Below are 25,452 nucleotides of genomic sequence, written 5' to 3'. Positions count from 1 at the left end.
GTGCCCCAATGCCGTGGCTCAGCCCAGAGCCTGCACCCCACACCCAACCTTCCTCCCAGATCCTGACCCCTGCACCCCCTCCCACACCCCAACCCCCTGGCTCAGCCCAGAGCCCACACCCCGCACCCAACCTTCCTCCCAGATCCTGACCCCAAAACCCCCTCCCACACCCCAACCCCCGGCTCAGCCCAGAGCCCACACCCAAACTTCCACCCAGATCCTGACCCCCAAGCCCCCTCCCACACCCCAAACCCTTGGCTCAGCCCAGAGCCCCCACCCCACACCCAACCTTCCTCCCAGATCCTGACTCCCGCACCCCCTCCCACACCCCAACCCCCTGGCTCAGCCCAGAGCCCGCACCCCACACCCAACCTTCCTCCCAGATCCTGACACCCACACCCCCTCCCACACCCCAACCCCCTGGCTCAGCCCAGAGCCCGCACCCCACACCCAAAGTTCATCTGAGATCCTGAGCCCCCGCACTCCCACCCACACCCCAAACCCCAGGCTCAGCCCAGAGCCCACACCCTCCACCCAACCTTCAGCCCAGATCCTTACCCCCGCACCCCCTCCCACCCCCCCACCCCCTAGCCCAGCCAAGAGCTCGCACCCCGCACTCAAACTCCTCCCAGAGCCCGCATCCCAAACCCAGACTTCCTCCCAGAGCATGACCCCAAAACTCCATCCCGCCATGGAGAAGTATCTCTTCCTATTGATGTACTCTGATGCAAGGTGGTCTGGCGCTAAAATTGGAATTTGTGTGACATGAATTGCACCGCCACAGTTAGGGAAACCCATCTCTGCAAAGCCATCCACTATTTCATGCACATTTCCCAGCAGCACGGTCCTCCGTAGCAGGATGCGATTTATTGCTCTGCACACTTGGAGTAATACAGCCCCAACAGTGGACTTCCCCACTCCAAATTGATTTGCAACTGACTGGTAGCATTCGGGATTCGCCAGCTCCCACACAGCATTGGGGTGGGGAGGGATAGCTCAGTGGTTTGAGCATTGTCCTGCTAAATGCCATGTTGTGAGATCAGTCCTTGAGGGGACCACTTAGGGATCTGGGGCAAAATCACTACTGGGTCCTGCTGGACTCAATAACCCTTCAGGGTCCCTTCCAGTTCTAGGGGACAGGGATATTGCCATTATTAAAGATTAATTGCAACACACTTCTCTGCTGAAAGGGCAGCTCTCATTCTGGTGTCCACGTGCTGCAGGGCAGGGGCCAGCCCAGCACATAGCTCCGGGAAGGTTGCTTTATGCAACACCCAGGTCAATATACACATCAGATCTTACCCACCCATCACGCTGTTGCCGATCCTTTAGAATCTAAAATCTACAGGTTTATTCATAAAAAGAAAGAAATATAGACGAGAGTTAAAATTGGTTACATGGAATCAGTTACATACATTGACAAAACTTGGTAGTGTAGAAAAGCCCTTTGTAAATGCTGCTGACTGCCTTGGTCTCCATCCCCCAGTGAGCTGTCCTGCCTCACCAGCCTCTGTCCCGATGCTCCGGGCCTTAAACCCTGTCTGAACCTCTCTCTACAGAGTGCAGCTCAGTAGCTCATGTTGTCTCAGATGTAAAGGTCCAGCAAGGAACAGGTGGCCGGTGTTTTTCATCTCCCAGTTTAGCAGCTTTGGAGCCAGTAATGACATTTCACTTGACAAACACTCTGATTATCCTCGCACGAAGGTGTTTGCTTTTCACACTGTACACGATTGGGTTCATCAGGGGTGGGATAAGCAGGTAGATGTAGCCCAGGACAATCTGTAGTAAGGGAGAAGAGCCCTTCCCCAATCTGTGTATCAAACCCAAGCCGATATCTGGCGTGTAGAAGAGCAGGACAGCGCAGAGATGGGAGACGCAGGTGTTCAGGGCCCTGAGGCACTGTGTGTGTGATGCAACACTCAGCACAGTTTTGAGGATCATCACATAAGAGAGGAAGATGAGCAGTGAATCCAATCCCACCGTGAAGACTATAAGAAACAAGCCATAGATGTAGTTGACTGTGATATCTGAACAAGCCAAATTCATGACATCCTGGTGCAGGCAGTAGGAATGGGAGAGGACATTGGCTCGACAGTATTGGAACCGTTTCAGGAGAAAGGGGAATGGGAATGATACGGCCACCCCTCTTATCACACACACCAGTCCCATCTTAGATACTCTCGGCAGGGTTAAGATGGAAGCATATCTCAGTGGGTTAGAGATCGCCACAAAGCGATCAAATGCCATCAACAAGAGTATGGAGGATTCAGTGAATGCAAATGAGTGGATGAAGAAGAGCTGGGCAAAACAGGCATCAAGGCTGATCTCCCTAGAGTTAAACAAATACATGCCCAATATTGTCGGGATGGTGGATATCGATAAGCCAAGATCTGTGACGGCCAACATGGACAGGAAAATGTACATGGGGTCATGGAGGCTCGGATCTGTTTTTATAATGAACAGAATGACTGAATTTCCCAATACTGAAAAAACATAAATGAAGCAGAAGGGGATAGAGATCCAGAGATGGACATCTTCCTGCCCAGGTATCCCGGTGAGAAGAAACATTGCAGATTTGAGTTTGGTGTCATTCACAGCTGACATAATGTACTGGGCAGATTCCAGGAGTTTTGGACTTTCCTTCCTGAAAGGAAAAAGAACAGGTGACTAGATGATATATAACGAGACATCATTCTGCTCTCTGTGCAATACTAGAGACTCCCAGGAGCTCAAGGAAGATCAGTAAAAACATAGTCTTGGATTTACACCACTGATAGAAGGTAGAAGAAGCCCTGTAATAGGCAGCTAGGAGATAACCTGCTCCCAGGAAAAGTTTCCCTCAACACCCACTAGTACGACATATTTTGTGGTGTAAATCAGGAAGGCTGTGGGCCCTTCCAAGACTTTTAAAAACAATCCTCAAAACTGGAATTGGATTTTCTGGTTACCCATATACACATCCAGTCACTCTTTGAAAGGTTCTAAACTCTTAGCCCCATTGATATCTTGTGGCTTTGAGTTCCGCAGCCTACTTGAGCACTGTGTGATTTTACAATTGTGACCTGCACACAGACACCCTTTCTGGCTCTTAACTTCTGATTGTGGCCCATTGTATCATGACATGTATGTAAATACATGGTAAGTGCATGGTGAAAATGGTCATTATATTTATCTGCCCTGCATAGAAGCTATTCATAAATGTCTTTCATTGCCTCATTATATATTATTTTCTCACCTCCCGAGAGCCCAAATTATGCCACTGTTTCTTAAGGTACATGGGATAAATTCTTAGGGCCAGGTTCTTAATTCAATAATGGTGACTTCAACTACATCATTCCACATTTAAATGTGTAAATTTGATCAGAACTGGGTTCTATTGACTTTCCTTTACCAAATACTCCCAGTGATACAATCTGAGCCCCAAGAATCCCTCCAAGAGAAGCTGAAGTGCTTTGCCTGAATAGTGTTGTCTGAATCCAGAGATGTAGATCATCCTACCGGCTTCTCTTCATCCTCACGGGATGGCTAGTGCAAACACTAGGTTTCCCTTTATATCCAGTTGAGTGTCCAAGTTACTTCTGCCATGCTCGTGTAAGAGGTGATGTGTGTAAATTTCATACAACCACTATAACACTCCTCTTTCCTGCACCTCAGCTCTATACTACTGAAACAGAGGCTTAGAGAGGTATTGCAGAGGGATTGTGTACATGACCTTGAATGTAAGTGTTAGAACCAACTTCTGGTTGGTTACCAGGAGACAGTATCACACAACTGTTCACTGAACAAAGAGTTAATAGCACAAACCCATTGCAAACAGTATGTGGAGCACGTCTGAAATACTTTCTAAAGCAAAAGCCATTAAGCAGTAAAGTTACCCCTGCTCCTTCCTGTAGAGATTCCAACAACTCTGCTGCTGGCTTTCAATATACAGGCATATCTTGAAAGTTTGAGTTGTAATATTTGTATTACAATGAGAAGCTTTGACATAACATTTACACATCTGTACTTTAGTACACACAAGTCAACCCATTCTTTCCCCTCTGATCTACATTCAGAGATGATTTCTCAGGATAGAGTGGGCCTTAAAATGTAGCATCTGTAATCTTGGTTTCCTCAAAAACTGAAAAGATTGCAGCAGTCTCAGCCCTCATTCAGTCGCTTCTCAGCAAACAAAAGTCTAGGAGCTCCTCTGTCCCTGGGTTAATAGCTGACTGGTTCTCCGCAGGATCTGCTCTGTCAGTCTGTAGCCTATATCCGGTGTATCTGCAGCTCTGAATTCCTGAATTCACAATCGAGCCAGGGAGTAAATGGCACTGGGAAACCAGAGAGAGGACAGAGATGCCGGTAGCCCTGTAACTTTGAGGGGTCTCTACAGGGCAGAGATTCTAGAGTCCTCGGCCAGTCAGGAAACAGACATACGCCTGATCGGACCTCTTAACACGGCTCTGAATTTCTGCGTTCACAATCGAGCCAGACAATAAAACCTTGAAAATGCATTTGCTGATCAAATTTCCAGGAGCAAATAATCCTGAGGTGATTTGGGAACTAGTCACTGATATTCTGTGGGGTCTCCTCTCACTCAGCCCCTGGTAGGATTGAGCCAAGAGAACAAGGCACCTTTAGAAATAGGACTGATTGAGAAACCCTGATGCAGGGCATCAGGATTTTCATACTCTGAGCTCGCTTTGAATGTCAGATTTCTGTGTAGCTTGAACAGCCCACCATGGAGCATGGGCAGATGTAGGGGTGGGGTTCCCAAGCTACCTAGTGCTGCCTTCCAACCTGCCCAACAGCCCAGCTGAGAGCCCTCTGCCGCTGCACAGAACATCTGCAAATGGAAACAGCTTGCAGCCTTTCCCCTTCACTTCACATTGTAAAGATAGTGAAACCTGGCAACATACCCAATTCCTGCTAGAAGGGGAGCCTCTGACACAGGAGGTTTTTCACCCTAAAGGACAAGGAGTCATCGGAGAGGTTGCATCAGCAGCAGGCAGCATCTGTTCAGATAGGGAGGCAACTGTGTTTATGAAGCATGTCCTCACATTCCCTTGGGGGCCACTTGGCCATCAGGGAGCCTCAGCTGCTTGGCTTTGTGTGCAGCAGCTTTAACCCCTGTCACAGCCAATGGCAAACTGCAGGAGGCCAAATCACAGGGGATGCGTGGTGATGGTTCCCAACTGGACGGCAGCACCAGCCCTGCTGCAGACTCTATTCCTGGAATCTGGGCTTGTTGTAACCAGTGGCAGATTTAGAGTTAGTGTGGCCCCATGCGTGGCTTTATTTTGGGGGTTCCCCTGTTGGGACCCAGCGAAGGAAAAGAACATTCTCTCTTATCTCCCCCTCCCATTTTTCATTCTGTTTTTCTTCATCCTCCTCCTATATTATAAGTAACAGGAAGTAAATGAAAATAAAGTGAGATACTTTTATTGGCACAGGCGGTTACACACCGCGAGGCGCTCAGCCACTATAATGATTGGGGTCAGAGCTAAGTACTGTAGAGAGATTTCAGCTCTGTGTGCCTCATAAGGACAATTTGGGGCACTGGGTGGAGAACCTGAACCCTTCCCAGCACCCCTTGGTGATGAGGCCTGTCATTAGCACAGCCCCCTTTGACGAGGGAGTTCTGGGCCTCTCCTGCTGCTCAGCAGTAAGAAGAGGAATCAGGACGTGGCTTCAGAGTGATGGATCTGGAGAGCATTGCCTGGCCCAACAGAGCCCTGCTGCGATGCCCCTCGGGCTGATCCTGACCCCCACACCTTGAGCAATGAGAGCTGCTGTAGCTCTGGATAGACCTCCCAGCCTGCCTCCAAATATCCATCATCACCAAGTTTGGGGGTAGCTGGATGTCGGGGAGGCAGCTGGTGTGTCCAGTAAAGAGCAGCTGCAGGCACTTGGAGCTGGGACTGGGTCACACCCATTTCCATGAGGAATGTGCATGGCCTTGCTTACCTGGTGTGAGCGTGTCTCATGCCTGAACAGGAAGAAAGACCCTCTGAGCTGTGCCTCAGGTACCCAGTGACTCTGCGAATCCATCACGGTCATGTCTGGCTGGCTGTGGTGTAACCTTGTTCCTTACAAGAGGAGGCTCTGTAGCACAGTACAGAAGGAAACAACGTCTCTTCCACTGATGGATTGTGTGACCAGAAATGTCTACTCACTCTCAGTTCCTTTGTTTGTTGGTGCTCCACCTGCAATATGACCACCAGCGCCACCTTTGGAGATTTTCTTGGGAGTCTTGCATTATTTCCTGCCATTTTTAAAGCCCCAACTTCTGGAATCAAGAGACTGCATGGGAACCTCCACTTTTAGTTTTCTTAAAAAAAGGTTTATTTGAAAAAGTGTGTTGCAGAAAAGCTAGGAAATCTGAAGCAGGTGTACCTGAAAGGCTCAGACACCAAAGGCAAATGAAAACCAACTCCACATTAGTAAGTTTTAAAATCTCATTATTTGTAACCAAATCTCATTATTTTTGGTGGCTGTGGCAATTTTTCTCAAAGTACATCAGAAGCAGGAATCCTGCCACACAATGAGTACGGCCACTGGATGACTGAGGTGCTAAAGGAGCACTCAAGGGAGATGAGGCTGCTGCAGAGAGGTTAAGTAAATTCTTTCCATTAGTCTTCACTGCATAGGATGTGAGGGAGAATCCCACACCAGAGGAAATCAGAGGAACTGTCTCAGACTGAGGTGCCTGTATGGGAGGTTTTGGAACAAACTGATCAATTAAACAGTAATAAGTCACCAGGACCAGTTGGGATTCACCCAGGAGTTCTGAGGGAACTCAAATATGAAATTGCAGAGCTACTAAGTGTGGATGTAACCTATGGCTTAAATCAGCCTCTGTATCAGATGACTAGCTGTGATGCTGATTTTTGAAAAAGACTGCAGAGGCGATCCTGGGAATACAGGCCAGTAAGCCTAACTTCAGTACCAGGCAAATTGGTTGAAACTATAGTAACAAACAGAATTATCAGACACAAAGATGAACACACTTTGTTGGGGAAGAATCAACACAGCTTTTCAAAGGAAAATCCTACCTCACCAATCTATTAGAATTCTTTGAGTGTGTCAAGAAAAATATAGGCATGGGTGATCCAAGGCATATAGTGTACTTGGACTTTCAGGCAGTCTTTGACAAGGTCCATCACCAAAGGTCTTAAGAGAAGAAGGCAGTCATGGGGGAGGAAATAGTCAGTGTTCAGAAGAGAGAGAGGTAAATAGTGATGTCCTCCTGGATAGATAATAAGACAGAAAATATCATATTGCATTTACATAAATCCAATGTACACCCACATCTTGAATACTTTGTGTAGTTCTCGTTGCCCCATCTCAAAAATTAGATATTAGAATTGCAAAAGAACAGAGAAAGGCGACAAAAAGGTTTAGGGGTATGGAACAGCTTCCATATGAGGAGAGATTAAAAAGACTGGGACGTCTCAGCTTTGAAAAGAGATGACTGAGGGGGGTTATGATAGAGATCTATAAAATCATGAGTGGTGTGAGGAAAGTGAATCAGGAAGTGTTATCTACCCCTTCACATAACACAACAACCAGGGTCACCCCTGAAGTTAATGTGCAGCAGGTTTAAAACAAAAAAAAGGAAATATTTCCTCACACAGAAGTATAACTGATCCAAAAAACAACTAGGTAAGTTCATGGAGGATAGGGCCATCGGTAGCTAATGTAGTAAGAGGAGGTCCTGAGATATAAACCTTGGTATCAGAGGCCCGGTATCAGGCCTAAGGCCTGAACTAAAGTAATGGTCAAGACTTTGCTAAAATAAAGCAAAGTGAAGCTGTGAGCCAGAGGCAGGCCCTGCTCACAGAAGCTGGCAAGGAAAGGGCTGATGCTGCAAACAGAGACATACCTAAAAGGTACTGGACACCAGATATCAGAACATTCGCATACTTGTACACTCCACACAGATAACAAGGAACAGGCTGACCCATCCCAATGACAGGGCCAAAAGGGTAATATGATGGAGAGAGTTGTTTTGTTCGAACCAACATGTACAAGGTGAAAGGCGGCACCTTACTATGTAGAGGGGTTGTACCTTGCTACGTAGAGGGGTTGCACCTCAATACGTCAGGAGTGATGTGTAACTTGTTTGTATCTGTGTATAAGAATGCATCCCTGGGGCAGTGTCTTTGCCTGGCCTAGGGGGCAGTGGAAAGTCCCACCACTGACCGAGCCGGTCCATTGTCAGGGAGCACATAAGTACTAGCTAAAAGCACTTTAGCAGCACCTTGGACATCTATGCCAGGGAGCTGGAGACTGTGTTTCTCTTCGACAATAAACCTGGCCTGAGTGTCTTCCTACCTTACTAGAGTCTGTGGTCATTGGGGGTTCTCTTGGGGTCTGCTGGGTCAGCTATCTGCGCAGAGCTGGGACAGCACACAGAGGGAACACATGCACGCAGCCGATTGATATCAACATTGACTAGAACAGAGCACCACACCAGGAGCATCTGACAACAGCTAGTAGCCAAGATGGTCAGGGATTCACCCCCATGCTCAGAGTGTCTCTAAACTTCTGACTCCCAGAAGCTGGGAGCAGATGATGGAGGATGGATCACTCGATAATTGCCCTGTCTTGTTCATTCCCCCGAAGCATCTGCACTGGCCACTATCAGAAGACAGGATACTGGACTTGATGGACCATTGGTCTGAATCAATATAGGCACTCTTATATTCTTAAATTGTTTCTCTGCTGGATGGACTGCAGCAGACAAGACTTTTCCAGGGACTCCTTCTGTTACCCTAGCAGACGTCATAAGAACATAAGAATGGCCATAATGGGTCAGACAAAAGGTCAATCTATCCCACTATCCTGCCTTCTGACAGTGGTCAATGTAGGGTGACCAGATGTCCCGATTTTATAGGGACAGCCCCGATTTTTGGGTCATTTTTTGGCTCCTATTACCCCCCACCCCCATCCCGATTTTTCAAATTTGCTGTCTGGTCACCCTAGGTCAATGCCAGGTGCCCCAGAGGGAATGAACAGAACAGGGAATCATCAAGTGATCCATCCCCTGTCACCCAATTCCCAGCTTCTGGCAAAAAGAGGCTAGGGACACCATCGCTGCCCATCCTGGTTAATATCCATTAGCTATCCTCCAGTCTTTTGGTACAGAAGCTAAGTGATAGGTTACAAACCACAGCTAGTAGCTCTGCAATTTCACATTTGAGTGTGTGGTAGGGTGCCCATTGGTCCCATTTTAGCTGGCACAGTCCCTTATTTAAGTTCTGTCCCAGCTGACCTGACATTTTTTCGAAAGGAGGCTTTTGTCCCATATGCTCTTGCTGACTTTGTAAGTGCTAACAGGACAAATGCCCCTTCCTGTCAAAAACGTGGGGAAGTGGTGAGCAGAGGAAGGTTCCGTGGGGTGAGGCAGAGCTGGAGGCAGGGAGGCAGGGTTCCAGTCATGAGCAACAGCCTTGTTCGGGGGGTGGGAGGAGACCTCTGGCGAGCAGCTGGGTATCTCCCATTTTCTCCTTAGGAAATATGGTCTCCCTAAAGGGCTGCCCAGTGTGGGAGTGCTGCCACCCATGGGTGTGGTCCTATAGCACGAGGGACAGAGGCGCATGCTTTGAGGTACAGCTGGGCTGGAAAACAGACACCGTAAATAACAGAAGCTCAAACTGAAATGTTCCCTTTTCACCCATATATTCAGGGTGAGTTTTCATAGAAAATGGATCACTTTTCTCTGTACACTCAGTTGCCATGATGCTGCCCAGCTGCAGCTGCCTGGATTCCCAAGAGAAATTGGAGGTTTTCATCTACCTCTTCCTCGTAACAGAAGTGAAGGTAACACAAACTGAGCTTATGGCTTCACTCTGGATATGGAAAGGTCAAAACCTCCTGACTATGGCTGGGGTATTGTGCCCATCAGCTACTCTAACCAACCTTCCCATCTCTGTGCAGCCCCCTCCATCCTGTACAAGGCCCCTTCAGCAGATCCGGCAGGCAGTGGCTACTGTGACAAAACTGGTAGCACATCTCTGATGAGCCTGTGCTAGCAGGGAGCTGGAGAGGATCCTAGAGCAGTTGTGGAGGCACAAAGATTGTGAGTGGGTGAGCCTAGCTACCAGAGAATCACTGAGATCTGTGCATAACTTTGTGGATTCCTGGATGCTGGGTCCCTCTTTTCATTCCTCAGGGAGAAGGGAAGGGAACCCCCTCACCCTGGAACAATCCGAGGGAAATTTCCCTGTACGGAGCCTTGTGGAGTCTCCCTTCCCTGCCTTGCACTCTGGGTTGGTAATCCAGCAAAGGGGATAGCTGGGCAGAAATCAGGTCCTATATTATTCATAGACTCATACAATCATAGAATATCAGGGTTGGAAGGGACCTCAGGAGGTCATCTAGTCCAACCCCCTGCTCAAAGCAGGACCAATTCCCAACTAAATCATCCCACCCAGGGCTTTGTCAAGCCTGACCTTAAAAACCTCTAAGGAAGGAGATTCTGCCACCTCGCTAGGTAACCCATTCCAGTGTTTCACCACTCTCTGAGTGAAAAAGTTTTTCCTAATATCCCACCTAAACTTTCCCCACTGCAAATTGAGACCATTACTCCTTGTTCTGTCATCGGGTACCACTGAGAACAGTCTAGATCCATCCTCTTTGGAACCTCCTTTCAGGTAGTTGAAAGCAGCTATCAAATCCCCCATCATTCTTCTCTTCTGCAGACTAAACAATCCCAGTTCCCTCAGCCTCTCCTCATAAGTCATGTGCTCCAGCCCCCTAATCATTTTTGTTGCCCTCTGCTGGACTCTTTCCAATTTTTCCACATCCTTCTTGTAGTGTGGGGCCTAAAACTGGATACAGTACCCCAGATGAGGCCTCACCAATGTCGAATAGAGGGGAATGATCACATTCCTCGATCTGCTGGCAATGCCCCTATTTATACAGCCCAAAATGCCATTAGCCTTCTTGGCAACAAGGGCACACTGTTGACTCATATCCAGCTTCTCGTCCACTGTAACCCCTAGGTCCTTTTCTGCAGAACTGCTTCCTAGCCATTCGGTCCCTAGTCTGTAACAGTGAATGGGATTCTTCCGTCCTAAGTGCAGGACTCTGCACTTGTCCTTGTTGAACCTCATCAGGTTTCTTTTGGCCCAGTCCTCTAATTTATCTAGGTCCCTCTGTATCCTATCCTTACCCTCCAGCATATCAACCACTCCTCCAAGTTTAGTGTCATCTGCAAACTTGATGAGAGTCCAGCCCATGCCATCCTCCAGATCATTAATGAAGATATTGAGGAAAACCAGCCCCAGGACCGACCCTTCGGGCACTCCACTTGAAACCTGCTGCCAACTAGACATGGAGCCATTGATCACTACCCGTTGAGCCCGACCATCTAGCCAGCTTTCTATCCACCTTCTAGTCCAATCGTCCAGCCCATACTTCTTTAACTTGCTGGCAAGAATACTGTGGGAGACCGTATCAAAAGCTTTGCTAAATTCAAGGAATAACACATCCACTGCTTTCCCCTCATCCACAGACCCAGTTATCTCCTCATAGAAGGCAATTAGGTTAGTCAGGCATGACTTGCCCTTGGTGAATCCATGCTGACTGTTCCTGATCACTGTCCTCTCCTCTAAGTGCTTCAGAATTGATTCCTTGAGGACCTGCTTCATGATTTTTCCAGGGACCGAGGTGAGGCTGACTGGCCTGTAGTTCCCTGGATCCTCCTTCTTCCCTTTTTTAAAGATAGGCACTACATTAGCCTTTTTACAGTCATCCGGGATCTCCCCCATTCGCCATGAGTTTTCAAAGATAATGGCCAATGGTTCTGCAATCACATCCGCCAACTGCTTTAGCACCCTCGGATGCAGCGCATCCGGCCCCATGGACTTGTGCTCGTCCAGTTTTTCTAAATAGTCCCGAACCATTTCTTTCTCCACAGAGGGCTGGTCACCTTCTCTCCATACTGTGCTGCCCAGTGCAGCAGTCTGGGAGCTGACCTTGTTTGTGAAGACAGAGGCAAAAAAATAATTGAGTACATTAGTTTTTTCCACATCCTCTGTCACTAGGTTGCCTCCCTCATTCAGTAAGGGGCCCACACTTTCCTGGACTTTCTTCTTGTTGCTAACATACCTGAAGAAATCCTTCTTGTTACTCTTAACATCTCTTGCTAGCTGCAACTCCACGTGTGATTTGGCCTTCCTGATTTCACTCCTGCATGCCTAAGCAATATTTTTATACTCCTCCCTGGTCATTTGTCCAGTCTTCCACTTCTTGTAAGCTTCTTTTTTGCGTTTAAGATCAGCAAGGATTTCACTGTTAAGCCAAACTGGTCGCCTGCCATATTTACTATTCTTCCTACACATCGGGATGGTTTTTTCCTTCAACTTCAGTAAGGATTCTTTAAAATACAGCCAGCTATTATTCTATTTTATTTTATTTCAGCAAGATCACAGCTCTGACAGCATCATGGTTACCCCTCAGCCTCCCCCCGAGGTAGCCATGTGACTAATTGGAACCATATGAACAGTGATGACCAGGAGTGGATTTACCATGAAACAAACCATGTGGTGGCACGGAGCCCCCAACCACAGGGGGTCCCAAAAATGCAGGAGAAATCTCATCTGACAGCCTGCCCCCCGAGTCCTGGCCAGCAGTGTAGAGGGGCTCAGGCAGGCAGCCTGCTTGCATGCTGTGGCTGTTGGCCCCATGTCACACCCATAAGCAGCAGACTGCTGACAGGTCTCTGCGCACCCCTGGCGCGGGGTGGGAGGCAGCTCTGTGCGCTGCCCCTGCCCCAGAGACCCACTGCCCCTCCCCTCCAGGGGCACACAGAGACGTTCCAGCAGCAGCACAGCAGGCCAGGGCTAGGCGGCTCCCTGTCCACCCTGCCTTCCTTGCTCCACCCCGCTGCCAGAAGCAGCCGGCATGTCCCTGCAGCCCCTGGGGTGGGTGTCACCATGCGCTTCCCTCACCCCAAGCGCCGACTCCACAGCTCCTATTGGCCAGGACCTGCAGCCCTCTGCCCCTGCCCCCCACCTAGGAGCCGCTGCCAGAAGGGTGTGAATGCCAGTCACTTTGGGAGCTGCATCACCCTCGGGAAGTGCCACCCTCTGACCCCCTCCTGTGCCCCAATGCCGTGTCTCAGCCCAGAGACTGCACCCCACACCCAACCTTCCTCCCAGATCCTGACCCCCGCGACCCCACCACACCCCAAACCCCTGGCTCAGCCCAGAGCCTGCACCCCACACCCAAACTTCCTCCCAGATCCTGACCCCCGTGTCCCCTCCCACACCCCAACCCCCTGGGTCAGCCCAGAGCCCACACCCCGCACCCAACCTTCCTCCCAGATCCTGACTCCCGCACCCCCTCTCACACCCCAACCCCTTGGCTCAGCCCAGAGCCCACACCCCACATCCAAACTTCCTCCCAGATCCTGACCCCCACACCCTCTCCCACACTCCAACCCCCTGGCTCAGCCCAGAGGCCGCACCCCGCACCCAACCCGCCTCCCAGATCCGGAGGCCCCGCACCCCCACCCCCACCCCAACCCTCTAGCCCATCCCAGAGCCCGCACCCCACACCCAACCTTCCTCCCAGATCCTGACCACCGCGACCCCACCACACCCCAAACCCCTGGCTCAGCCCAGAGCCTGCACCCCACACCCAAACTTCCTCCCAGAGCACGACCCCAAAACTCCCTCCCGCCATGGAGAAGTATCCCTTCCTATTGATGTACTCTGATGCAAGGTGGTCTGGCCCTAAAATTGGAATTTGTGTGCCATGAATTGCACCGCCACAGTTAGGGAAACCCATCTCTGCAAAGCCATCCACTATTTCATGCATATTTCCCAGCACCACAGTCTTCCGTAGCAGGATGCAATTTATTGCCCTGCACACTTGGAGTAGTACAGCCCCAACAGTGGAATTCCCCACTCCAAATTGGTTTGCAACTGACCGGTAGCATTCGGGATTCGCCAGCTCCCACACAGTAATGGGGTGGGGAGGGATAGCTCAGTGGTTTGAGCATTGTCCTGCTAAATGCCGTGTTGTGAGATCAGTCCTTGAGGGGGCCACTTAGGGATCTGGGGCAAAATCACTACTGGGCCCTGCTAGTGAAGGCAGGGGGCTGGATTCAATAACCCTTCAGGGTCCCTTCCAGTTCTAGGAGATAGGTATATCTCCATTATTAAAGATTAATTGCAACACACTTCTCTGCCGAAAGGGCAGCTCTCATTCTGGTGTCCACGTGCTGCAGGGCAGGGGCCAGCCCAGCACATAGCTTTATGCATCCTAAAGTTCTGTACCCACTGGTCTTCATCCCACACCTGCATGACAATGTGATCCCACCAATCAGAGCTTGTTTCCCCATCCCAGAAGTGATGGTCTACCATAGGCAGCTGCGTTGTGAATGCCAAAAGCACTGAGAAGTTGCTGCTGTCCATATCAGGCAGCATGTTGGGTGCCTGGGAGTCATCCTCTGTCAGTAATTTCACAAGTAACTGTACTGCCATACGCAATGTCTTCACCACAGTTCATGCTGGTGCACACTACAAAGTCTGATACTGAAAAACAGCATGACAGGAAGCCGGAAACCATTGGAGGGCTGGGACACAAAGCAGTGCATGATGGGACATTTTGCATATCCCAGGATGCTCCACGCTCCGTTTCTGCCTTCCCACAACACCTAGCAACAGATGGTGTCACCAGGCACTGTGGGATACTGTGACAATGCTGCCTTTGGTGGGACACTTCTGAGAGTGCCAATTCAGGATAAATTGCTTAAAGCAGGGCAGTTACAGCCCAAGGCTGGGGTTTCTTTGCACACCAAGGCAAACCAAACCAGCCAAACAGAGAAGACTGTGGTTTTACCCTACAGGCGAACCATAAGTTATACAAGCAATTCCCTTAAACACTCCAGTTTCCCAGTGTCACCACCAGTGTCACTCGTTATGGGGAGGAATGGTTATGAAAACCAACACCCCAGTAAAAGAAAAAAGGTTCTTCTGATCCCAAAGGACCGAGCCCCAGATCCAGGTCAATATACAAATCAGATCTTACCCACAAATCATGCTGTTGCCAATCCTTTAGAATCTAAAATCTAAAGGATTATTCATAAAAGGAAAGAAATATAGATGAGAGCTGGAATTGGTTACATGGAATCAGTTACATACAATAATGGCAAAGTTCTTGGTTCAGGCTTGTAGCAGTGCTGGAATATCTGCAGGCTCAAATCAAGTCTCTGGAGTACATCCCCCGCTGGGATGGGTCATTCAGTCCTTTGTTGAGAGCTTTAGTTTGTAGCAAGGTCCCTCCAGAGGCAAAAAGCAGGATTGAAGACAAAATGGAAGAGTTTCCAGGGCTTTTTATACTCTCTGCCCTGTAGAAGGACACTTCTCTGTTCTTACTGTGGAAAATTACAGCAGCAAGATGGAGACTGGAGCCACATGGGCAAGTCACATGTCCATGACTCAGTTTGCAGGCGGACGCCATTGTTCACATGTTAGTTTGAACTTTCCCAGGAAAGCTCAGATATGGATTAGTGTCTCCCAGGGTCCATTGTCAGTTAAGTGTTTCTTGATTGGGCACTTACTGAGAATAGTTCCTTCTCAAGGAGCTGATCAAATGCTTCACTGAGGCTACTTAGAATCAAAACACATTAAAATACAAGTACATAGCCAATATTCACAATTTAAACTACAAAAAAAATACACACATACAGACAGCATAATCACAATCAGCAAATCATAACCTTTCCATAGACACCTTACATGACAACCTTTGTACAATATTTGCTGCAAATATATAACGGTGGTTGCAACAATGATCTATGCGCTAACAGGTTATGTCGGTAACGTTACATGCCCACAGTGCATTGCTCACGCTGTCGACAACGATGTCCCAAATATGGACACAATCTGTCGACAGAGGGAGCAAATGTAGACTCGCTTTGGTGACTTTGCTTTTGTCGATTTTTTTCATGTAGACATTAGTTTCATCGACAAAACTTGGTAGTTTAGACAAGCCCTTTGTAAATGCTGCTGACTGCCTTGGTCTCCATCCCCCAATGAGCTGTCCTGCCTCACCAGAGTCTATCCTGATGCTCCAGGCCTTAAACCCTGTCTGAACCTCTCTCTACAGAGTGGAGCTCAGTAGCTCATGTTGTCTCAGATGTAAGGGTCTAGCAAGGAACAGGTGGCCAGTGTTTTTCATCTCCCAGTTTGGCAGCTTTGGAGCCAGCAATGACATTTCACTTGACAAACACTCTGATTATCCTCGCACGAAGGTGTTTGCTTTTCACACTGTACACGATTGGGTTCATCAGGGGTGGGACGAGCAGGAAGATGTAGCCCAGGACAATTTGCAGTAAGGGAGAAGAGCCCTTCCCCAATCTGTGTATCAAAGCCAAGCCGATATCTGGTATGTAGAAGAGCAGGACGGCACAGAGGTGGGAGACACAAGTGTTCAGGGCCCTGAGGCACTGTATGTGCGATGCAACACTCAGCACAGTTCTGAGGATCATCACATAAGAGAGGAAGATGAGCAGTGAATCCAATCCCACCGTGAAGACTGTAAGAAACAAGCCATAGATGTAGTTGACTGTGATATCTGAACAAGCCAAATTCATGACATCCTGGTGCAGGCAGTAGGAATGGGAGAGGACATTGGCTCGACAGTATTGGAACCGTTTCAGGAGAAAGGGGAATGGGAATGATACGGCCACCCCTCTTACCACACACACCAGTCCCATCTTGGATATTCTCGGCAGGGTTAAAATGGAAGCATATCTCAGTGGGTTAGAGATCGCCACAAAGCGGTCAAATGCCATCAACAAGAGTATGGAGGATTCAGTGAATACAAATGAGTGGATGAAGAACAGCTGGGCAAAACAGGCATCCAGGCTGATCTCCCTAGAGTTAAACAAATACATGCCCAATATTGTCGGTATGGTGGATATCGATATGCCAAGGTCTGTGACGGCCAACATGGAAAGGAAAATGTACATGGGCTCATGGAGGCTTGGATCTGTTTTTATAATGAACAGAATGACTGAATTTCCCAATATTGAAAAAACATAAATGAAGCAGAAGGGGATGGAGATCCAGAGATGGACGTCTTCCTGCCCAGGCATCCTGCTGAGAAGGAACATTGCAGATTTGAATTTGGTGTCATTCACAGCTGACATAATGTACAGGGCAGGTTCCAGGAGTTTTGGACTTTCCTTCCTGAACGGAAAAAGAACAGGTGACAAAGTGATATTTAATGAGACATCATTCTGCTCTCTGTGCAATACTAGAGACTCCCAGGAGCTCAAGGAAGATCAGCAAAAACATAGTCTTGGAATTATACCACCGATAAGAAGATAGGCATTGCCAGACTGGATCGGACCTGCAGTCCATCTACTTCAGTATCCAATGGCCAATTCTGGATGCTTCAGAGAAAGGGGAAGAAGCCCTTCTGAATGTGGCCCATTGTATCATGACATGTGTGTAAACACATGGCAAGTGCATGGTGAAAATGGTCATTATATTTATCTGCTCTGCATAGAAGCCATTCATAAATTTGTTTCATTGCCTCCCATATATATATAATTTTCTCACCTCCTGAGAGCCCAAATTATGCCACTGTTTCTTAAGGTACATGGGATAAATTCTTAGGGCCAGGTTCTTAATTCAATAATGGTGACTTCAACTACATCATTCCACATTTAAATGTGTAAATTTGATCAGAACTGGGTTCTATTGACTTTCCTTTACCAAATACTCCCAGTGATACAATCTGAGCCCCAAGAATCCCTCCAAGAGAAGCTGAAGTGCTTTGCCTGAATAGTGTTGTCTGAATCCAGAGATGTGGATCATCCTACAGGGTTCTCCTCATCCTCACAGGACCTGCATCCTCTCCCCATGCAAGGGTCTGTAGTTATCTGGCAAGTTACAAGCTAACATGGACAGTTACTTCAGCTGGACAGGGGAGAGGTTGGCGTCAAACATGGGTGAATAGTGCAAACACTAGATTTCCCCTAATATCTAGTTGAGTGTCCAAGTTACTTCTGCCATGCTTGTGTAAGAGGTGATGTGTTAATTTCACACAACCGCTATAACACTCCTCTTTCCTGCACCTCAGCTCTATACTACTGAAACAGACTTGGAGAGGTATTGCAGAGGCATGGGCGGCTCTAGCCTGCGGCAGGTCCACCGGAGCCGCCGGACGACCGGACCCTCCGCAGGCACGCCTGCGGGGGGTTCACTGAAGCCGCTTGCCGCCCTCCCGGCGGCATGCCGCCCCAAGCGCGCGCTTGGCGTGCTTGGGTCTAGAGCTGTCCCTGTGCAGAGGGATTGTGTACATGACCCTGAATGTAAGTGTTATTAGAAACAGCTTCTGGTCTGGTTACCAGGAGACAATATCATACAACTGTTCACTGAACAAAGAGTTAATGACACAAACCCATTGCACACAGTATCTGGAGCATTTCTGAAATACTTTCTAAAGCAAAAGCCATTAAGCAGTAAAGTTTCCACTGCTGCTTCCTGTAGAGATTCTAACAACTCTGCTGCTGGCTTTCAATACACAAGCATGTCATGAAAGTTTGTAATATTTGTATGACAATGAAAAGTTCTGATATAACATTTATACATCTGTACTTAAGTACACACATGTCAACCCATTCTTTTGCCTCATCTTTCAGAGATGATTTCTCAGGTCTACAATGGGACTTAAAATGTAGCGTCTGTCATTAGGATTTCTTAAGAATCAGAAACGATCCCAGCATCTCAGCCCTCATTCAGTCACTCATTAGCAAACAAAAGTCTAGTAGCTCCTCTGTCCCTGGGTTAATAGCTGACTGGTTCTTTGCAGGTTCTGTTCTGTCAGTCTGTAGCCTGTATCCCGTGTATCTGCAGCTCTGAATTTCTGCATTCACAATTGAGCCAGAAAGTAAAATCTTTGAAAATGGCACTGGGAAACCAGAGATTGGACAGAGATGCTGATAGCCCTGTAACTCTGAGGGGTCTCTACAGGGCAGAGATTCTAGTGACCTCAGCCCGTCAGGAAACAGACATATGCCCTATCGGACCTGTTACCACAGAGCAAGGCAGCTCTGAATTCCTGCCTTCAAAATCAATCCAGACAATCAAACCTCTGAAAATGCATTTGCTGAATAAATTTCCAGGAGCAAATAAACCTGCGGCGATTTGGGAACTAGTCACTGACATACCATGTGGTCTCCTCTCGCTCAGCCCCTGACAGGAACGAGCCCAGAGCACATGGCACCTTTAGAAATAGAAGTCACTGAGAAACCCTGATGCAGGGCATTGGGTTTTTCATACTCTGAGCTCGCTTTGAATGTCTGATTTCTGTGTAGTTTGAACAGCCCACCGTGGAGCATGGGCAGATGTAGGGGAGGGGTTCCCAAGCTACGAAGCGCTGCCTGCCCTCTAGCCCGTTCACTGAGTCACCCCGACAGCCCAGCTGAGTCCTCTGCTGCTGCACAGAACATCTGCAAATGAAAACAGCTCAAAGCCTTTCCCCTTCTCTTCATGTTTTAAAGACAGTGAAACCTGCCAACATACCCAATTCCTGCTAGAAGGGGAGCCGCTGACACCAGAGTTCTTCACCCTAAAGGACAAGGAGTCATCGGAGAGGTTGCACAGGCAGCAGGCAGTATCTGTTCAGACAGGGAGGCAACTGTCTTTATGAAGCATGTCTGCACATTCCCTTGGGGGCCACTTGGCCATCAGGGAACCTCAGCTGCTTGGCTTAGTGTGCACCAGCTTTAACCCCTGTCACAGCCGATGGCAAACTGCAGAGGCCAAATCACAGGGGACGTGTGGTCATGCTACCTAATTGAACTGCAGCGCCCGCCCTGCTGCAGACTCTATTCCTGGAATCTGGGCTTCTCCTAAGCAGTGGCAGATTTAGAATTAGTGCAGCCCCATGCGTAGCTTTATTTTGGGGGTTCCCCTGTAGGGACCGAGCCAAGGTAAAGAACATTCTCTCTTATCTCCCCCTCCCATTTTTCATTCTGTTTTTCTTCATCCTCCTTCTGTATTATAAGTAACAGGAAGTAAATGAAAATAACGTGAGGTATTTTTATTGGCGCAGGTTGTTGTGGTGCGAGAGGGGGTGCTCAGGCTCTGGGAGGAAGTTTGAGTGCGGGCTGCAGGTGCAAGGGATGGCAGTTCCCTACGGTAGCGCGGCTCCCAAAGTGACTAGCATTCACAGCCCTCTGGAAGCAGCTTCTAGGCGGGGGGGCAGGGGGTCTCTGTGTGCAACTACCCACTGGTGCCATTCCAGCAGCTCCCATTCGTTGCTGTCCCTGGTGAACGGGAGCTGTGGAGTCGGCGCTTGGAGTGAGGGCAGCGCATGGTGATACCCACCCCACCAGGGGCTGCAGGGACATACCGGCCACTTCTGGGAGTGGGGTGGAGGGAGGGAGGCAGGGTGGACAGGGAGCAGCCTTAGCCCTGGCCTGCTGCGCTGCTGCTGGAATGTCTCTGTGTGCCCCTGGTGGGGAGGGGGCAGCGGGTCTCTGGGGCGGGGGCAGCGCACAGAGCTGCCTTGCCAGGGGTGCGCAGAGACGTGCCAGAAGTCTGCCGCTTCTGGGCGTGGCATGGGGCCACCAGCCACAGCATGTAAGCAGCCTGCCTGCCTGAGCCCCGCTACGCTGCCGGCAGGGACTCGGGGGCAGGTTGTCAGATGAGATTTCTCCTCTTCCTCCCCCGGTTGGGGGCTCTGTGCCCCCAACATGGTTTGTTTCATGGTAAATCCACTCCTGGTCATCACTGTTCATATGGTTCCAATTAGTCACATGGCTACCTCGGAGGAGGCTGAGGGGTAAGAAGGATGCTGTCAGAGCTGTGATCTTGCTGAAATAAAATAAAATAGAATAAGAATATAGGTCTTGAGTTCTCCCCAGCAGTCCCCTTTGGTGCATTACAAATCTGGGGTGCAGGGCAGGGGAGGAAGATTCCAGAAGGCGCCGTACAGGGAAATTTCCCTTGAATTGTTCCGAGGGGTGTCCCTCCCCTTCTCCCTGAGGAATGAAAAGGGGGGACTAAGGATCCAGGGATCCGCAAAGTTAGGCACAGATCTCTGTGATCCACTAGTATCTAGCCCCCTCCCCACAATCTCTGGGCCTCCACAGCTGCTCTAGGACCCTCTCCAGCTCCCTGCTAACACAGGTACATCAGAGTTGTGCTACCAGGGCCTGTCAGAGTAGCCACTGCCCACGGGATCTGCTGAAGGGGCCTTGTACAGGATGGAGGGGGCTGCACAGAGATGGGAGGGCTGGTTAGAGTAGCTGATGGGCACAGTACCCCAGCCACAGACTGGTTGGGAATTTTTGACTTTTCCATACCCAGAGTGCAGCCAGAGACTCAGTCAGTGCCACCTTCATTTGTGTTACGAGGAAGCAGCAGATGAAAAGCCTCCAATTTCTGTTGTGGAGTCAAGATTTCCAGCCCAGCTGTAGCTCAAAGCATGAGCCTCTGTCCCTTGTACCACTCCCCTGGGTGGCAGCACTCCCACACTGGGCAGCCCTTTAGGGTGACCATATTTCCTAAGGAGAAAACGGGAGACACCCAGCTGCTCACCAGAGGCCCCTGCCCAGCCTCCGTGCAAGGCTGTCGCCCGTGGCCGGAACCCTGCCTCCCTGCCTCCAGCTCTGCCTCACCCCATGCGGGGAGCCGGCATCTCCATTCGTCTCCACCGAACAGTCATCTGCTCCCCAGTTCCCCACGTTTTGGACAGGAAGGGACATTTCTGCTGTTAGCACTAACAAAGTCACTAAGAACAAAAGCCTCCTTTCGAAAAAAAATGTCAGGTCAGCTGGGACAGGAGTTAAATAAGGGACTGTACCAGCCAAAACGGGACCAATGGGCACCCTACCACACTCTCAAATGTGAAATTGCAGAACTACTAACTGTGATTTGGAACCTGTCACTTAGCTTCTGTACCAAAAGACTGGAGGATAGCTAATTTGAAGCCAATTTTTAAAAAGGGCTGCTGAGGTGATCCCAGCAATTACAGGCTGGTAAAACTAATTTCAGTACTGAGCAAACTGGTTGAAACTATAGTATAGAACAAAATTGCCAGACAGATTGATGAATTTGAGGGTAAGAGTCAACATGGTTTTTGTAAAAGGAAATCATGCCTCACCAATCGACTAGAATTATTGTAGTATCATAGAATATTAGGGTTGGAAGAGACCTCAGGAGGTCATCTAGTTCAATCCCTTCCTCAAATCAGAACCAACACCAACTAAATCATCCAGGGCAGGGTTTTGTCAAACTGGGCCTTAAAAACCTCTAAGGATGGAGATTCCACCACCTCCCTAGAGAACTCATTCCAGTGCTTAACCACACTCCTAGTGAAATAATTTTTTATAATATCCAACCTAGACCTCCCCCACTGCAACTTGAGACCATTGCTTCTTGTTCTGCCACCACTGAGAACAGCCGAGCTCCAGACTCTTTGGAACCCCCTTTCAGATAGTTGAAGGCTGCTATCAAATACCCCCTCACTCTTCTCTTCTGCAGACTAAATAACCCCAGTTCCCTCAGCCTCTCCTTGTAAATCATTTGCCCCAGCCCCCTGATCATTTTCGTTGCCCTTCGCTGGACTCTCTCCAATTTGTCCACATCCCTTCTGTAGTGGGGGGACTAAAACTGGATGCAATAATCCAGATGTGGCCTCACCAGTGCCAAATAGAGGGGAATAATCACTTCCCTCGATCTGCTTGCAATGGTCCTACTAATACAGCCCAAAATTCCGTTGGCCTTCTTGGCAACAAGGGCACACTGCTGACTCCTAATCAGCTTCTTGTCCACTGTAATCCCCAGATCCTTTTCTGCAGAACTGCTGCTTATCCAGTCAGTCCCCAGCCTGTAGCGGTGCATGGAACAGGTAATCATCAAGTGACCCATTTCCTGTCTCCCAATTCCCAGCTTCTGTTAAAAGGAGGCTAGGGACACCATCCCTTCCAGTACTGGTTAGTATCCATTGATAGACCTATCCTCCATGAATTTATATAGTTATTTTATGAATCCTGTTATTGTCTTGGCCTTCACAAAGTCCTCTGGCAAGGAGTTCCACAGGTTGACTGTGTGTTATTTGAAAAAATACTTCCTTTTGTTTGTTTTAAACCTGCTGCCTATTAATTTCATTTGGTGCCACCTAGTTCTTGTGTTATGAGAAGGAGTAAATAACACTTCCTTATCTATTTTTTCCATGCTAGTCATGATTTTATAGACCTCTGTCATATCCCCCCTTAGTCATCTCTTTTCCGAGCTGAAAAGTCCCAGTCTTATTAATCTCTCCTCACATGGCAGCCGTTCCAGACCCGTAATCATTTTCTATACTCCTTTTCTGAAACTTTACCAATTCCAATATGTCTTTTTTGAGATGGGGTAACAACATCTGCACACAGTATTCAAGAGGTGGGTGTACCATGGATTTTTATAGAGACAATATGATATTTTCTGTCTTATTATCTATGCTTTTCCTAATGATTCTCAATATTTTGATAGCTTTTTTTTTCACTGCCACTGCACATTGAGTGGATGTTTTCAGAGAACTCTTCACAATTGAACATCTGCCATTTTATTTCCCAGTCATCCAGTTTTGTGAAATCATGTTGATGTGCTTCTCAGTCGGCTTGGGAGTTAACTATCTTGAGCAGTTTTGTATCATCTGCAAATTTTATCACCTCACTGTTTAAATCTTTTTCCAGATCATTTATGAATATGTTGAATAGGACTGGTCCAACACCAGACCCCTGGGGGACACCACTATTTACCTCTCTCCATTCTGAAAACTGACTATTTATTCCTACCCTTTGTTTCCTATCTTTTAACCAGTTACCAATCCATGAGAAGAAATTCCCTACAAAAAGTAATTTCCTTTCTTGTCAACTGTTGGAAATGGGCCACCCTGATTGCATTGGCCTCGTTAGCATTTTCCTTCCCTTGGTATTCACCCTTCTTGTCAGCTGTTGAGAATAGGCCACTTCCACCTTAATTGAATTGGCTTGTTAGGACTGACCCCCACACATGGTAGGGCAACTCCCATCTTTTCATGTGCTATGATATATATTCTGCTTATTGTATTTTTCACTCCATGCATCTGATGAAGTGGGATTTAGCCCACGAAAGCTTATGCCTGAATAAATTTGTTAATCTCTAAGGTGCCACAAGGACACCTTGTTGTTTTTCCTCTTATCCTCTTACATCTTACTTTGCTTAAGAATCTTTGGTGAGGTACCCTGATAAAACTAAGTACACTACATCCACTGAATCCTCCTTGGCCATCATCTTTGAAAATTCGTGGTGACTGGGGGAGGTCCTGGACAATTGGAAAAAGGCAAATATAGTGCCCATATTTTAAAAAGGGAAGAAAGAGAACCTGGGGAACTACAGACTGGTCAGCATCACTTCAGACCCTGGCAAAATTATGGAACAGGTTCTCAAGGAATCCGTTTTGAAGCACTTGGAGGAGAGGAAAGTGATCAGGAACAGTCAACATGGATTCATCAAGGGCAAGTGATGCCTGACCAACCTGATCGCCTTCTATGATGAGATAAGTGGCTCTGTGGATATGGGGAAAGCAGTAGCTGTGATATACCTTGACTTTAGCAAAGCTTTTGATACAGCAGCAAAGAGTCCTGTGGCACCTTATAGACTAACAGATGTTTTGGAGGATGAGCTTTCGTGGGGGAATACCCACTTCATCGGTATTCACCCATGAAAGCTCATGCTCCAAAACGTCTGTTAGTCTATAAGGCGCCACAGGACTCTTTGCTGCTTTTACAGATCCAGACTAACACGGCTACCCCTCTAACTTTTGATACAGTCTCCCACATTATTCATGCCAGCAAGCTAAACAAGTATAAATTGGATGAATGGACTATTAGATGCATAGAAAGCTGGCTAGATTGTCCAGCTCAACGGGTAGTGATCAATGGCTTGATGTCTAGTTGGCAGCCGGTATCAAGCGGAGTGTCCCAGTGGTCTGTCCTGGGACAGGTTTTGTTCAAAATCTTTATTAATGATCTGGATGATGGATTAATTGCACCCTCAGCAAGTTCACAGATGGCACTAATCTCGGGGGAGAGGTAGATTCGCTGGAGGGTAGGGATAGGGTCCAGATTGACCTAGACAAATTGGAGGATTAGGCCAAAAGAAATCTGATGGGGTTCAACAAGGACAAGTGAAGAGTCCTGCACTTAGGAAGGAAGACTCCCATGCACTGCTGCAGACTAGGGACCGAATGGCTAAGCAGCAGTTCTGCAGAAAAGGACCTAGGGGTTACAGTGGACAAGAAGCTGGATATGAGTCAGCAGTGTGTCCTTGTTGCCAAGAAGGCCAATGGCATATTGGGCTGTATTAGTAGGAGCATTGCCAGCAGATAGAAGGAAGTGATTATTCCCCTCTATTCGGCACTGGTGAGGCCACACCTGGATTATTGCATCCAGTTTTAGTCCCCCCACTA

At 48.3% G+C, this 25,452-nt stretch overlaps 2 protein-coding genes across 2 annotated transcripts; both read right to left on the bottom strand.

Moving 5' to 3' along the window:
• Nucleotides 1–1,668: 1,668 nt before the first annotated feature.
• On the bottom strand, nucleotides 1,669–2,622 carry LOC120384999 (olfactory receptor 51G2-like). The gene has a single exon (XM_039504090.1). It carries the CDS (start codon nucleotides 2,602–2,604, stop codon nucleotides 1,669–1,671), a length of 936 nt encoding a protein of 311 aa, XP_039360024.1. The 5' UTR covers nucleotides 2,605–2,622.
• Nucleotides 2,623–16,216: 13,594 nt separating this feature from the next.
• On the bottom strand, nucleotides 16,217–17,152 carry LOC120391490 (olfactory receptor 51G2-like). Its single transcript, XM_039515149.1, has one exon. The coding sequence runs from the start codon at nucleotides 17,150–17,152 to the stop codon at nucleotides 16,217–16,219; it is 936 nt and encodes a 311-aa protein (XP_039371083.1).
• Between the last annotated feature and the right edge of the window lie 8,300 nt (nucleotides 17,153–25,452).

The sequence above is a fragment of the Mauremys reevesii genome, linkage group 1, assembly GCF_016161935.1.
Source record: "Mauremys reevesii isolate NIE-2019 linkage group 1, ASM1616193v1, whole genome shotgun sequence".
NCBI lineage: Eukaryota > Metazoa > Chordata > Testudines > Geoemydidae > Mauremys > Mauremys reevesii.
The sequence above is the reverse complement of the archived record's forward strand: the minus strand, read 5'-3'. Positions and strand labels throughout refer to the sequence as shown.

Bases quoted from the DNA above. Each gene is read 5' to 3' on its own strand.
- LOC120384999 (XM_039504090.1), bottom strand. From the start codon at position 2,604: ATGTCAGCTGTGAATGACACCAAACTCAAATCTGCAATGTTTCTTCTC.
- LOC120391490 (XM_039515149.1), bottom strand. From the start codon at position 17,152: ATGTCAGCTGTGAATGACACCAAATTCAAATCTGCAATGTTCCTTCTC.